General features: G+C 41.5%; 1 protein-coding gene across 1 annotated transcript in view; it reads left to right on the forward strand.

Moving 5' to 3' along the window:
• Window positions 1-15721, forward strand: part of HSDL2 (hydroxysteroid dehydrogenase like 2) — a 70673-nt gene that overhangs the window by 39119 nt on the left and 15833 nt on the right. The window contains exons 8-9 of the mRNA XM_043565536.1: window positions 3441-3512; window positions 11861-12010. Of these exons, the coding sequence (XP_043421471.1) occupies window positions 3441-3512; window positions 11861-12010 (222 nt within the window). The remainder of the gene's footprint in view (window positions 1-3440; window positions 3513-11860; window positions 12011-15721) is intronic.

Genomic DNA, 15721 nt, shown 5'->3' on the forward strand with positions numbered 1-15721 from the left:
ATATATGTTAAATAATAGACAATATAGGGGTGACTAGGTAGCTCAGTCAGTTAAGCAGCTGACTTTGGCTCAGGTCATGGTCTCATGGTTTGTGAGTTCAAGCCCCGTGTTGGGCTCTGTGCTGCCAGCTCGGAGCCTGGAGCCTGCTTCAGATTCTGTCTCCTCTCTCTGCCCCTCCCCCGCTTGTGCTCTGTCTCTCAAAACTGAATAAACGTTAAAAAATTTTAAATAATATTCAACATAGCCATAAGCGAGGGGTCTATTTACTTGTGCTAAAGTGTATTTTAAATAGGGGCACCTGGGTGGCTCAGTCTGTTAAGTGTCTGACTTCGGCTCAGGTCACCATCTCACGACTCGTGAGTTCGAGCCCCGCGTTGGGCTCTGTGCTGACAGCTCAGAGCCTGGAGTCTGCTTTGGATTCTGTGTCCCTTTCTCGCCATGCCTCTCCCTCGCTCACGCTCTGTCTCTCTCTCTCTCTCTCAAGAATAAATAAAACATTAAAAGATAAAAATAAAGTGTATTTTATTTAAAAAAAAAATTTTTTTTTCAACGTTTATTTATTTTTGGGACAGAGAGAGACAGAGCATGAACGGGGGAGGGGCAGAGAGAGAGGGAGACACAGAATCGGAAACTGGCTCCAGGCTCTGAGCCATCAGCCCAGAGCCCGACGCGGGGCTCGAACTCACGGACCGTGAGATCGTGACCTGGCTGAAGTCGGACGCTTAACCGACTGCGCCACCCAGGCACCCCAAATAAAGTGTATTTTAAATATTATTCAGTAGGTTGAGCTTCCACGTCATCCCTGTCTCTTCGGTTTGAACTGAATTAAATAACTCTTTACAGTTTAACAAAGCCATTTTTTAAAGTTTATTTATTTAGTTTTAATTTTTAAAAACAATTTTTTTTAATGTTTATTTGTTTTTGAGAGAGACAGAGAACACAAGCGTGGGAGAGGTGGGGGTGGGGGGAGACAGAGAATCTGAGGCGGGCTCTGCACTGAAAGCAGAGAGCCCAACATGGGGCTCAAATTCACAAACTGCAAGATCATAACCTGAGCCAAAGTCTGATGCTTAACCAACTGAGCCACCCAGGCACCCCTATTTATTTATTTATTTATTTTATTATTTTTTTTTTTAATTTTTTTTTTTTTAACATTTTTTATTTATTTTTGGGACAGAGAGAGACAGAGCATGAACGGGGGAGGGGCAGAGAGGGAGACACAGAATCGGAAACAGGCTCCAGGCTCCGAGCCATCAGCCCAGAGCCTGACGCGGGGCTCGAACTCACGGACCGCGAGATCGTGACCTGGCTGATGTCGGACGCTTAACCGACTGCGCCACCCAGGCGCCCCCCCCTATTTATTTATTTTGAGAGAGAGAGTACCTGTGAGCAGCAGAGGGGCAGAGAGGGAGAGACTCCCCAGTGGGCTCCATGCTGTTAGCACAGAGCCCAATGTCGGGCTAAATCTCACAAGATCATGACCTGAACCAAAATCAAGACACTTAACTGACTGAGCCCCCCAAGTACCCTTACAAGGCAGTTTTATATACATTATCTATTTAATCTTCACAGCAATCCTGTGAGAGAAGCAGTATTGTTTAGGGATTAAAAGCATGGAGTTTGAGAGAAGAAACCCAGGTTCAGATTCCAGTTCAGCTGCTCACTAGCTGTGTGACTTTAGGCATATCACCCACTTTCTCTGAGCTTCACTTATTTTACCTTATTGGTAAAATTAGGGGAATAATAGCTTCCATGCAGGATTTTTGTAAGAACTAAGTGCAATAATGTGTATAATGTGTGTGTCACAGTGCCTGACATATGATACAATTGTAGTATTCAGTAGTTAATATTTACAGTAGGAAAACAGGCTTAAAGAGCTTAGTCTTTGCCTAGGAGCAGTCAGCTAATAAGTGGCAGAACCTGAACCAGATTGAGGTGTCCTGGGTCCTGGTACAATGTAATTATCACTTTAGGTTTGAAAGGCACAGTGTCACTGTGCACACAAAAAAAATTTTTTTTTTTAATTTTTTTTTTTCAACGTTTATTTATTTTTGGGACAGAGAGAGACAAAGCATGAATGGGGGAGGGACAGAGAGGGAGGGAGACACAGAATTGGAAACAGGCTCCAGGCTCTGAGCCATCAGCCCAGAGCCTGACGCGGGGCTCGAACTCACGGAGCGCAAGATCGTGACCTGGCTGAAGTCGGCCGCTTAACCGACTGCACCACCCAGGCGCCCCCACAAAAAAATTTTTTAATGTACTCTTTTTTTTTAATGTTTATTTAGTTTTGAGAGAGAGAGAGAGAGAGAGAGAGAGACACAGAATCTAAAGCAGGCTCCAGGCTCTGAGCTGTCAGCACAGAGCCTGACGTTGGGCTCAAACTCATGAACTGTGAGATCATCACCTGAGCTGAAGTCGGATGCTTAACCGACTGAGCCGCCCAGGCGCCCCACCTGATATGATTTTTAATCTTTAAAAATTTTTTTTCAACGTTTTTTATTTATTTTTGGGACAGAGCGGGGGAGGGGCAGAGAGAGAGGGAGACACAGAATCGGAAACAGGCTCCAGGCTCCGAGCCATCAGCCCAGAGCCTGACGCGGGGCTCGAACTCACGGACTGCGAGATTGTGACCTGGCTGAAGTCGGACGCTTAACCGACTGCGCCACCCAGGCGCCCCTGATTTTTAATCTTAAATTTAAAATTTTGTGCACAATCGGGGCACCTGGGTGGCTCAGTCAATTAAGCTTCTGACTTCAGCTCAGGTCATGATCTCATGGTTTGTGATTTCAAGCCCCACATCGGGCTGTCTGCTGTCACCACAGAGCCTGCTTCGGATCCTCTGTCCCCCTCTCTCTCTGTCCCTACCCAGCTCACGCTCCCTCTCTCAAAAATAAATAAACATTAAAAAAAATCCTATCAAGTGTTGAGAGCTTAAGATGAATACGTACTATGATAAGTATTAGGATATAATAAAGACCAATGCCTTCCTGACCTCCAGTGTTCTTAATCTTCTGAGAGGGAGAGACAGAGACAGAGATGGGAAACAAGTTTCTTAATAAGGAACCCCCTTTTCTCAGGGGGCTAGGTAAGAAACGAGTCCTGAGTACTTCGGAGGGATGTAGGACAGAAGGGTTGCATGGATAGATGAGAAGGGGGCAGAGCCTCCTGGGAGGGCAGCTAGGAGCTTAATGTAACAGGTGACTCTGTTTGGATCTTAGTGATGAAATTTGCCATTGGAGAGGAGGATAACTGGGTTATGGGAAAAGTATTTTAGCTTTGTGAAAGTCAAGTAGTTTAACAGTTCTCATGGGAGTCTTTTCCATTGCACAAGAATGATTATTACAATAAAAACAGATATAATGTTCATTAAACAGGTGTTAGGAGTCTTAATATATTTAAGTTGTCTTAGTAACCTGATTATTTTTGGGGTCATTTTTCAGGCCATCCTTTGTTACCAGATTTCTTCTTAGATGAACACCCAGATACAATTATCAAGAAAGTGGAATCACGTGGTAAGATGTAGACCATACTTTGTGTAGGAAAATAAAGATACTAACTTACATATTTCTTTCAGAATATAAAATTGGACATTGCTGCCTTCTGCTTTTGATCCATTGTAATTTAGACAGTAATATGTGGTCTTGTTAATTCAAGAAGGTTGTCTTTTCTTTTTTTTTTTATTTCTTTTTTTTAAAAAATTTTTTTTTTTCAACATTTATTTATTTTTGGGACAGAGAGAGACAGAGCATGAACGGGGGAGGGGCAGAGAAAGAGGGAGACACAGAATCGGAAACAAGCTCCAGGCTCTGAGCCATCAGTCCAGAGCCTGACGCGGGGCTCGAACTCACAGACCGCGAGATCGTGACCTGGCTGAAGTCGGAGGCTTAACCGACTGCGCCACCCAGGCGCCCCAGAAGGTTGTCTTTTCCTTCCACCAGTAAGAAGTTCTTAATATATGCTTTTCATTTGACTCAAAAAAAAAAAATCTTAAAAAGAAAACAGACCCTTTTTTAAGATTTTTATTTCTTTTCCTTGGCACTGTGTTTAGGTATTTCATGTTGATGTGTTATTTTATTTTGAGGAAAAATGTGTCACATCAAAGTATACCTAACAGCATTCTCAGAGTTTGTGCTGTGTGACTGCTTTATTGGAGAAATTCACTTCAAAGGAGATTTTGGTTTTACTTTATTTTGCTTTTATAATTCAGAAACAATAGCCTCCCTTAATTGGTCCAGAGTTTACATTTTAGTTTTTGTGTTCTCGCATTGTGTCACTAGCTTACTGAAAGATTTCAGAAGAAACACTGTTTAACAAATACCCATGAGAAGAATTTCTCTCATGGTTTATTAACAAGAATGGCTGTGCTTCTCCTGGGCCCTTACCTTATTTTATCTCACAGACAGTGTGAATCTCCTAAGTGATCACAGATTCTTTAGATGGCTGCTAGAAAATTTAAGAACAAATTTCCTCTATACCTTTATAGCAAATTTATAGAATCTTATACCGCAGTGCATTTTAGTGCCACCTTTTTTCTGGCTTAATCTTTTCTACCTTTACCTTATCTTTGTCTAAATTTTTGGAGATAGTTTTAAAAATTACTTAATAAAAATGGCAACTTTTCATTTGTAGCATGGAAAACTTGAAAACACATCAAAGTCTGAAAAGAGTCTAGGCTTAAGGCCAGGCAAGAGCAAAATCCTGATTTTTGTGCAGCACCCTAACATTGGATCTGAGCTTCTCTAAATTCCAAGTTTAAATAATAAGAACCACTTACGATCATGTATATTCATTTTGTTTTTCAGCACATTTTTATTGGGCACTACTGTGCATCAAACACTAAGCCAGGTGCTTTGTATGCATTGTCACAGTTAACACAAGCCTGCAAGACAAGTATTATTATCTTCATTTTACATCTGAGATCATGGCAGGTGGCAGAGCCAGGATTTAAATTTGTATTTCTCTGATTGCTAAGCCTGTAACTTTAACCAGTGAATTTAAATTGCTTTTCTAACTCCTGAATACTTAAAGTCCTTTAAATTAGCATATTTTCCCCCCAGTAATCCAACTTATTAATTTATAATGAGTTGCCATCTCATGGACTAGGCATACAGTTGCTATGATCAGCCCATTCTCTCCCTTGGGTCCTAATTACATAGGGAACAGAATCACGATCAGAAGGTTGTTTCATGACCGTGGAATCAGAACAAGGGAGGTTAGATGAGTAAAATGTAAGATAAATGTTTACTGGCATCAAATTTCGATAGGAATGATTTTGCCTATGGGATCAGAATGTGTCACGTGTATTGACTACAATCCATATATCATCTTCACATGAGGGATGCCCTCAGCCTTGAGGTCACAATACTCAAATTCCTTTGGCTGAAGCTTTTCTTCCCCATATGCTGCTGGAGAGAGGGTTTGCTACTGTAGCTCTCTTTTTTTATTCCCTCTTCTTCCTTGTTCAGTCTACTGCAATTGTACTCAACATTTGCTGTAGATACCTTAATATATTCATTTAGTCCAGTATATCTGGCTTAGAATCTAACATCTTTCAGGTGATTGGTTAGTCCCTATCCACATCCTCTCTCTCAGAGGTCAGTGTGTATCCCTTATTTCCCAAGGGGGAGCAGCTCACCTTTCTATTAACGTTTGATTGTACCCTTTCTGGTTATTTGTGCTATGTATATTTGTTTTATATAGTGTATTTGTAATTATGAAGTATATTGTAGATTATGTTCATAATTTTAAGTGTTTTTTCTCATATTAAAAGCAATACTGTCATTTCTTCATTGATCTCCCTCCTCCCATTACAACACAGGGAACCCATAGTCTTTTTTGTCTGTTCAGTTTATTTATTTTTTTTTTTTTTTCTTTCGTTACACTTTTTATTGCTTCTGTTCCGGTTGCTCTGGATTCTCCTCAGAAACACTTATTCTTAGCTGCTGTCCTCTTCCTTTCACCTGTAGTTGTCACCATCTTTTATTATTTCTATCTTACTGTTCTTTCCTTCTGCATTCTGGGATACCTGCTCAAGTTTGTACTGTAAATTACCAATAAGACTTTTGATGGGGCACCTGGCTGGCTTGGTTGGTAGAGCATGCGACTCTTCATCTTGGGGTTGGAGTTCAAGCCCCACATTGGGCGTGGAGCCTACTTTAAAAAACAAAGACTTTTGGGGCACTTGAGTGGCTTAGTTCATTAAGCATCCAACTCAATATTGGCTCAGGTGATGATCTCACAGTTGTGAGATGGAGCCCCACATTGGGCTCTGTGCTGACAGTGCAGAGCCTGCTTGGGATTCTCGCTCTCGCTCTCTGCCCCTCCCCTGCTTGCACGCACACTTGCGCTCTCGCTCTCTCTCAAAATAAACATTAAAAAAAAGACTTTTGACACTTTCATCTCTGTTCCCTTTGGCCTGTAATGTTTATTTTAATTTTATTATGTTTCATTTCTCATGTTCCCTCTTTCCTTGTCCATTTTATTCCATTGTCTTTTCATTCCAGCCAGTTATATATGACTTTGTGCCCTCGTTTCATATAGTTTTCATGTGGAGGAATTTTTGTGGGTTTCATAGTAAATTATTTTTAGAGGTAGATTTTTTTTCTCTTCAGAATAATTTTCCATTACCCTTGTGGTATGTTGTTTCTCATAGGCACCAGGTTATTTTTCCCCACTGCTAATTTATCTTCATATTAGGAAATATCTCTAGAGCTAGTAGAGTCAAATGACAGGGATGTATAGATTGCTTCTGGCTTCATTCCTTGTCCTTCTGGTAGAATTGCATTCTCAGAGCTATAGTTTCTGTTGTGGTACCTGTTAGGCACATAGCTAGTGCCTGTGTGCAAGGCTGACATGGGAACTTCTTTTACCTCCTACTGTCCCCTTCATGCCCTGCTCTCAAGGTTCTTCCCTCCCCATTTTTATCAGTATTGCTTTGGGGCGTGTACTTCCCAGGGTGCCTCACTACAAGGGCTCCCCCTACTGTCTGCTCCTCTGATATTTGGGAGCTACAAGCTTTGAAATTGGATTTGAAAGATGGAGGCGTTCTTAAAAGGCAGCATTGTAGAACAGAGGTACAGATCCTAGTCTTCTAGTTGAACAAGCCCAGAGTCTGGTCCAGTGGTTTAAAAATATGAAAACCTGTCTTCTTTGTTTAGGTTAGTAGAGCTATTCTTTCTCTGAGATCTTTCATGAGGCAAAGCACAGGCAGTTCCGTGTTTCTTAGGCTGACTCTATCTACCTTAGAGTTATTGAACATTTGTTCCTAGATTCTGACAGTGATTGTTTGTGAGTCTAGGTGATGTTTAGTAATTTTTTTACATGTTTATGTAAGTATGGAGTTAGGGTATGATGGGGGCTGCTATCATTATCTTTTTTTTTTTTTTTTAAGGTTTTATTTTTAAAGTAATCTCCACACCCAGCATGGGACTTGAACTCACGACCTTGATATGAAGCGTCGCATGCTCCACCAACTGAGCCAGCTGGTCACCCCTCTTTTTTTTTTTTAATTTAATTTATCTTTTTAATTTACATCCAAATTAGTTAGCACATAACACAACAATGATCAGGAGTAGATTCCTTAATGCCCCTTACCCATTTAGCCCAGCCCCCCTCCCACAACCCCTCCGGTAACCCTCTGTTTGTTCTCCATATTTAAGAGTCTCTTATGTTTTTGTCCCCCTCCCTGTTTTTATATTATTTTTGCTTTGCTTCCCTTAGGTTCATCTATTTTGTATCTTAAAGTCCACATATGAGTGAAGTCATATGATTTTTATCTTTCTCTGACTAATTTCACTTAGCATAATACCCTCCAGTTCCATCCACGTAGTTGCAAATGGCAAGATTTCATTTTTTTTGATTGACGAGTAATACTCCATCGTATATGTATACCACATCTTCTTTATCCATTCATCCATCGATGGGCATTTGGGCTCTTTCCATACTTTGGCTTTTGTTGATAGTGCTCCTATAAACATGGGGGTGCATGTGTCCCTTCAAAACAGCACACCTGTATCCCTTGTATAAATACCTAATAGTACAATTGCTGGGTCATAAGGTAGTTCTATGTTTAATTTTTTTGAGGAACCTCTATAGTGTTTTCCAGAGTGGCTGCACCAGTTTGCATTCCTACCAGCAATGCAAAAGAGATCCTCTCTGTCTGCATCTTTGCCAACATCTATTGTTCCCTGAGTTGTTGATATTAACCATTCTTTTTTTTTTTTTTTTTTAACATTTATTTATTTTTGAGACAGAGACAGAGCATGAACGGGGGAGGGTCAGAGAGAGAGAGGGAGACACAGAATCTGAAACAGGCTCCAGGCTCTGAGCTGTCAGCCCAGAGCCCGACGCGGGGCTTGAACTCACGAACCGTGAGATCATGACCTGAGCCGAAGTCGGACGCTTAACCAACTGAGCCACCCAGGCACCCCTATATTAGCCATTCTGACAGGGGTGAGGTGGTATCTCATTGTGGTTGTGATTTGTATTTCCCTTATGATGAGCAATGTAGAGCATTTTTTTTTTTAATTTTTTTTTTTTCAACGTTTATTTATTTTTGGGACAGAGAGAGACAGAGCATGAACGGGGGAGGGGCAGAGAGAGAGGGAGACACAGAATCGGAAACAGGCTCCAGGCTCTGAGCCATCAGCCCAGAGCCTGACGTGGGGCTCGAACTCCCGGACCGCGAGATCGTGACCTGGCTGAAGTCGGACGCTTAACCGACTGCGCCACCCAGGCGCCCCTGTAGAGCATTTTTTCATGTCTTGGTTGGCCATCTGGATATCTTCTTTGGAGAAGTGTCTATTCATGTCTTTCGCTCGTGTCTTCACTGGATTATTTGTTTTTTGGGTGTTGAGTTTGAGAAGTTCTTTATAGATTTTGGATATTAACCCTTTATCTGATATGTCATTTGCAAATACCTTCTCCCATTCTGTCGGTTGCCTTTTAGTTTTGCTTGATTGTTTCCTTTGCTGTGCAGAAGCTTTTTATTTTGATGAGGTCCCAGTAGTTTGCTTTTGTTTCCCTTGCCTCTGGAGACGTGTTGAGTAAGAAGTTGCCGTGGCCAAGGTCAAAGAGGTTTTTGCCTGCTTTCTCCTCGAGGATTTTGATGGCTTCCTGTTTTACATTTATGTCTTTCATCCATTTTGAGTTTATTTTTGTGTATGGTGTAAGAAAGTGGTCCAGGTTCATGTCGCTGTCCAGTTTTCCCATCACCACTTGCTAAAGAGACTGTCTTTATTCCATTGGATATTCTTCCCTGCTTTGTCAAAGATTAGTTGGCCATACGTTTGTGGGACCATTTCTGGGTTCTCTATTCTGTACCATTGATCTGAGTATCTGTTTTTGCACCGCCCTCTTTTTTTTAAGTAACCAAAATGTTGTTTCTCATTAAAGCTTACATATTTGTAGTCTACTGATTGTACCTTTCAAATATATTACTGATTTGTTTTTTGTCTCCTGAAGTTTTATTCTCTTGGGCAAAGTCATCATGCCATGTCTAAATAGTCCAGATGATCAAATTATGCAATTTATCACTTGGCAAATGTCTTTTGGGGCTACACTAAAGTTTTTGCTACAGTCTGCCACCACAGGCTTCTGGGGACTTGTCATATCTTCTTTCTTTTAAAAATTTTTTTTTTTACATTTATTTATTTTTGAGAAACAGTGAGACAAAGCGTGAGTGGGAAGGGGCAGAGAGAGAAGGAGACACAGAATCTGAAGCAGGCTCCAGGCTCTGAGCTGTCAGCACAGAGCCTGACACAGGGCTCGAACCCATGAACTGTGAGATCATGACCTGAGCTGAAGTCGTATGCTTAACCGACTGAGCCACCCAGGCGCCCCTATCTTCTTTCTTGACCTAGGTGATGATGACACAGTATATCCAGTTATTGATAAGTTTTAAAAAATTATTGAAGTATAGTTGACACAGAATATTACATTTGTTTCATAGTGATTCCACAGGTCTATGTCTTATGCTGTGCATATCACAAGTGTAGCTACCATCCGTCACCATACAACATTAATACAATACCACTGACTGTATTTCCTGTGCCATACCTTTTATCCCCATGACTTACTCATTCCATAACTGAAAGCCTATGCCTCTTACTCCCCTTCACCCCTTTTTACACATCCCCCAACCCCTCTGGTAACTTTTTGAGCTATATACTTACAATCATTATTCATGCATGTTATCCATGAATAAAAAGCAAGGGCAAGGCAGTCGGAGTTGTTTGCCATGGGTGTAGGCAATAAAGAGGTGCACTCTCGGGGCGCCTGGGTGGCGCAGTCGGTTAGGCGTCCGACTTCAGCCAGGTCACGATCTCGCAGTCCGTGAGTTCGAGCCCCGCGTCAGGCTCTGGGCTGATGGCTCGGAGCCTGGAGCCTGTTTCCGATTCTGTGTCTCCCTCTCTCTCTGCCCCTCCCCCGTTCATGCTCTGTCTCTCTCTGTCCCAAAAATAAATAAACGTTGAAAAAAAAAAATTAAAAAAAAAAAAAAAAAGAGGTGCACTCTCTAATGAATTTAAAACTAGTAAGAAACTAAAAGTTTATTTAAAAGTGTGTATCTTTGCTCCATTGGATCTTGAGGATTTCATCTTTAATATCTGTTTGGATTTTAACTTGTAAGAAGAGAAGGATTTTCTTGTTTATTTGTTTGGGTGTTTTTGTCTCTGGAATCATTATAGTGGAGGGTAATCTATATCCAGCAAATTTGGGATACTTTTATATTGCTTCTGTTGTACTATGGACTATTTTTGTGCTGCCAATTATATTTCATTTAATAACCTTTGGTGAGTTATATGGCTCGGTGTAATTTGAGTCGGGAAGTAGATGAAGAGTCCATTTTTAGCCTAGAGCACAGATTGGCCTTGGAATTAATTTAATTAATGAATTGTTTTCACCTGTTTCTGGGGGCAACTGCTAAACTGCCTAACAAGTGATTCCAGGAGGAAAAATAAAGGAATAGAGGTTGGTTTTGGAGGACAGCTTCATGCTATGGCAATTGAACAGTCCTATGGACTGCACATCTACTGGCTCGTTATACGCTGAATGGTTACGGCCAATGGGTTACATGGATACAAGTTTAAAAACACTATAACGTCCATTCCCCTGGCCTTATATTTCTAGGCAGGGGGGGCTTTCATGAGGCTTGTAGTCTGATCTCCATCTTTATCCAATGGGGGGGACCAGTCTGATGAAACTGGAAGAGGAACTAATTTTGTGTGGTTTAGACTCTTGTGAAGGTTCTTTCTGTCTGAGCAGGTTGTCCCCGGTTTTCACATGACCTGTACTTTTGGAGGCATTTCTAAGCCCTGATGGGAGGAGGCAAGTTCAATCCAGGGGTGAAGGAACTAAGTCAAATTTAGAAGCAAAGTTACTAGGAAGTTCACTTGGCTGTTAATTCAAGCTACAATCTCTAGTTCAGCTCTGCTGTTTACATGGTTGATGTTCTGATCTCCATGGTACTTACTCTAGTGTCTTTTCTCATTTGGTTTTAGAACTTGGAGCGGATGATAAAGGAGTGATTATTACTCCTAAAACTCCCAAAAGTTTGTTTAGGTCCCTTAAAAAAAACCCAAAAAAACAAAAAACACTATTGTTTAGTAATGGTTTGGTTTTTTTCAACGTAATCTGAGAGTCAGCCTTTTACCTGGAGAGTATAAACCAACTGATGTGTAACTGATGTATTTGGATATTATTTCATCAGGTTGACTTAACACTTTGTCACCAAATATATTTAAAGTCATTTTGGTCAAACAGGTCTAATTGGTGGCAAGTCTCTTTTGCTAATTAATTAATTCTGTGTGGGGCCTTACACTGCCTAGGCTTTAAAGACATTTATATCAATAATGTTTTATAGGTGCTGTTCCAGAACTCAAAGAAGAGAAGCCACAGCCACCACCAAAACCACGTTCTGGAGCTGTGGAAGAAACATTTAGAATTGTTAAGGACTCTCTCACTGATGACGTCGTTCAAGCCACTCAAGCAATCTATCAGTTTGAACTCTCAGGTAAAAATCATATCTAGTAATTTGGCACTTTTGTGAAACAAAGTAGGGTATGTCCCTTGGCAGAAAATCAGCCTCCAGTAGTAATCACCTTGACAGTTGGCTGTATCCAGAACCCTTAACCCTAGAATGTAGACATTCAAGAATAGCAGGGTGCCTGGGTGGCTCAGTTGGTTAAGCGTCTGACTTTGGCAAACCGTGAGTTCGAGCTCCGAGTCAGTCTCTGTGCTGCCACCTCAGAGCCTGGAGCCTGCTTCAGATTCTGTGTCTCCCTCTCTCTCTGCCCCTCCCCAACTGTACTCTTTCTCTCTCTCTCTCAAAAATAAATAAACATAAAATTTCGTTACCTATACTGTCAGTGTTAAATACATTTTTGGCATATGTAATTGAGAGAAAATCCTGTTTAGGAGGGCATGTGGATCATGACAGGCAGTATAATACAGTAATTTATCATTAGCTGTAGCACCTTACCATTTTTATCTTTGGAATTATTTAGGTCAGTCTACATGTAGTCAGTTTTTTCAAACTTCTCAGTAGTTTTCTTCTCAACATAGTATTAACACATTAATGATAGTTTTGAGAACTAGCTACTTTAGTCCCATTGAATGCAAACTTTGACATTATCAGTTCTTTTATCCTTTGCCTCCCCTGTTTCATCTCTTCTTCCTTTTTACCCTTTAGAACCCATGGTCCATTGCTTTAATCACTCTCTTGCCTGTATCCTAAATTTCCTGAACTTTTTGTGCTTATGTCACCATCTGTCAAAAGCCTAATCCTGGATGAATCACATTATGTGACTGCCCCACAGTTGCACCCAGGCTGCCAAGTCCTCCTGGAGAAATGGAAAAAACCCATCACACCATCCAGTGGATCTGTACCAGTAGAAATTCATCACTGGGGCACCTGGGTGGCTCAGTCAGTTAAGCATCTGACTCTTGATTTCAGCTCAGGTCATGATGTTACGGATCATGAGATCAAGCCCCCCCATCAGGCTCTGCACTGTCAGAGCTTGGATTCTCTCTTTCCCTGTCTCTGTGCCCCTCCCCTACACGTGTGGGCTCTCTGTCTCTCCCTCAAAATTAATAAACATATAAAAAAAAGTTCTTTAAAAAAAAAAGTAAAGAAATTCATCATTGCCCTTCTTCAGCTGGGGTCTAAGCAGTGCCTGAGAATTCTCTTTCTGTAGTCAAGCTTACTGCCTCCTTTTTCACAGTAATTATTTTATTTTATTTTTATTTTATTTTTTTCTAACTTTTTAAAATATAATTTATTGTCAAGTTGGCTAACATACAGTGTATACAGTGTGCTGTTGGTGTTGGGGGTAGATTCCCGTGATTCATCACTAACATACAACACCCAGTGCTCATCCCAACAAGTGCCCTCCTCGGTGCCCATCACCCATTTTCCTCTCTCCCCTGCTCTGCTGCCATCAACCCTCAGTTCTCTTTATTTAAGAGTTTCTTATGGTTTGCTTCTGTCCCTCTCTGTTTGTAACTTTTTTTCCCTTCCCTTCCCCCATGGTCTTCTCTTAAAGTTTCTCAAGTTCCACATAGGAGTGAAAACATGATATCTGTCTTTCTTTGGCTGACTTACTTCATTTAGCATAATACTCTCCAGTTCCATCCACGTTGCTGCAAATGGCATCACTTCATTCTTTCTCATTGCCAAGTAATATTCCATTGTATATGTAAACCACATCTTCTTTATCCATTGATAGATCCATCCAGTTGATAGATATTTAGGCTCTTTCCATAATTTAGGCTATTGTTGAAAGCACTACAGTAATTATTTTTAACCTTCTCAGTGTTCCACAAATCTCCCAGCTCTCCCTTCACCACATCCCTGCCAGTGTCAGCAGATAATCCCACCTCCTCTTTAACAGAGATAATAGAAACTTGCAGACAAATTGCTTCAGCTTCCTGCCATCTGATATCAAATCAGCCATTATGAGCATCATTCTTTCTTCCTTCCCAGTAGAACAGAGTTCATCTCTAGATTCATGCATCTCAAGCTTTTATGTTCATATTGATCACCTGGGATCATGTTAACATGCAGAAATCTGATTTTGCCTGTCTCCAGCAGAGTCTGAATTCTGCATTTCTTTTCTTCTTTTTTTTTAATGTTTATTTATGAGAGAGAGAGAGAGAGCGTGCACAAGTGGGGGAAAGGGAGAGAGAGATGGAAACACAGAATCTGAAGCAGGCTCTGAGCTGTCAGCACAGAGCCTGACACGGGGCTCGAACCCATGGACCGCGAGATCATGACCTGAGCCGAAGTCGGATGCTTAACCACTGAGCCACGTAGGCACCCCCACAGATCACACTTTGAGTAGCAAAGCTGTAGATCCCATGTCCTGTGGCCTCCTTAGGGACATTGTGCTGGTAATTATGCCCTCTCTCTGACCTGCTCATCCTACAGCCTACTCTCTGGTGGTATTTTAACATTCTCAAAGTCCATACCATCTTCAAATCAAAGCACAACCCCCAGCCCCACTTCTGCCTCCACCATTCTTCTCCCTTTTAAGAGCCAAACTTATTTCCATGTGCACTTCACTCTGCTCTGGTATATTTCTCCATTCCATTGAATTTTCTGTCACCAAAGTCCTCAGTGACTTCTATATCGTCAGTGGGCCTTTGTCATTCTTACCTTGTCACCACTCTACAGCATCTGAAACTGTTGACCACTCTTTCCTTCTGGAAATACTCCCTTCCTTGACTTCGCTGATAGCCCCTCTCCTCGCTTCCTTCCTCTGTCTGTAATCATCGTTGTCAGTTACAGACTTGCCCTAGAAAACCTCAGTCACTCAAATGGCTTCAATGACCATAGGAAATGATTACTCAGGGGAGCCTGGGTGGCTCAGTCGGTTGGGCGTCTGACTTCGGCTCAGGTCATGATCTCACAGCTTGTGAATTCGAGCCCCGCATCGGGCTCAGTGCTGGCAGCTTGGAGCCTGGAGCCTGCTTTGGACTCTGTGTCTCCCTCTCTCTCTCTGCCCCTCCCCCATACTCACTCTCTCTCTCTGTCTCTCTCTCTCAAAAAATAAACATTAAAAAAAAAGAGGTAATGATTATTTATGTATCTATATTTCTAGGCTAGTCAGACTTCATTTGACATTTTCCCTTGGCTGTCACAAAAATGCCTCAACAATCTGAAAATGCCTAAAACAGCACACCATTCCCAACACCTACCTCAGACACTACCTATTCAATCTGTTTTTCTTCAGTAGTCGTCTCTCAGTAAAAAATACACCAGTTTTACCCAGTATCCTGAGCCAAAAATTAGCAAATCATTTTTATGCACTCTCCATACCTTTCCTCATCATATTCATTTACCCAGTCTTGTGTTTCTTATTTGAAATTCTCAAATAAGCCTACTTTCCCATATTCCCTTTGTCACAGTTCTGGTCCAGGCATACATCCTCAAGTTCCCAAACGACCCCAACACCATCCTAACTTGCCTTTTGCATCCTCTTCATCCCTCTCCGGTATATTCTCTGCACTGCTTTTAGGGTGATTTATTGAAAATACCAGCCTTATGTCATTCTCCTTCCGTAGCCTATCCCTTTAGGATGAAGTCAGTGAATCTTTTACATGGCTTACTGCCCCCCCCTGCATCTGGACCACTTCATGAGCTCATCTGATGCCACTCTTCATTCTCTTTCTGCCTTCAGTCCCAGTATACGTTTTTCAGTTCCTCATCTAGCTAATTCTTACC

This window comes from Prionailurus bengalensis, chromosome D4 (assembly GCF_016509475.1).
Source record: "Prionailurus bengalensis isolate Pbe53 chromosome D4, Fcat_Pben_1.1_paternal_pri, whole genome shotgun sequence".
NCBI classification, from domain to species: Eukaryota; Metazoa; Chordata; class Mammalia; order Carnivora; family Felidae; genus Prionailurus; species Prionailurus bengalensis.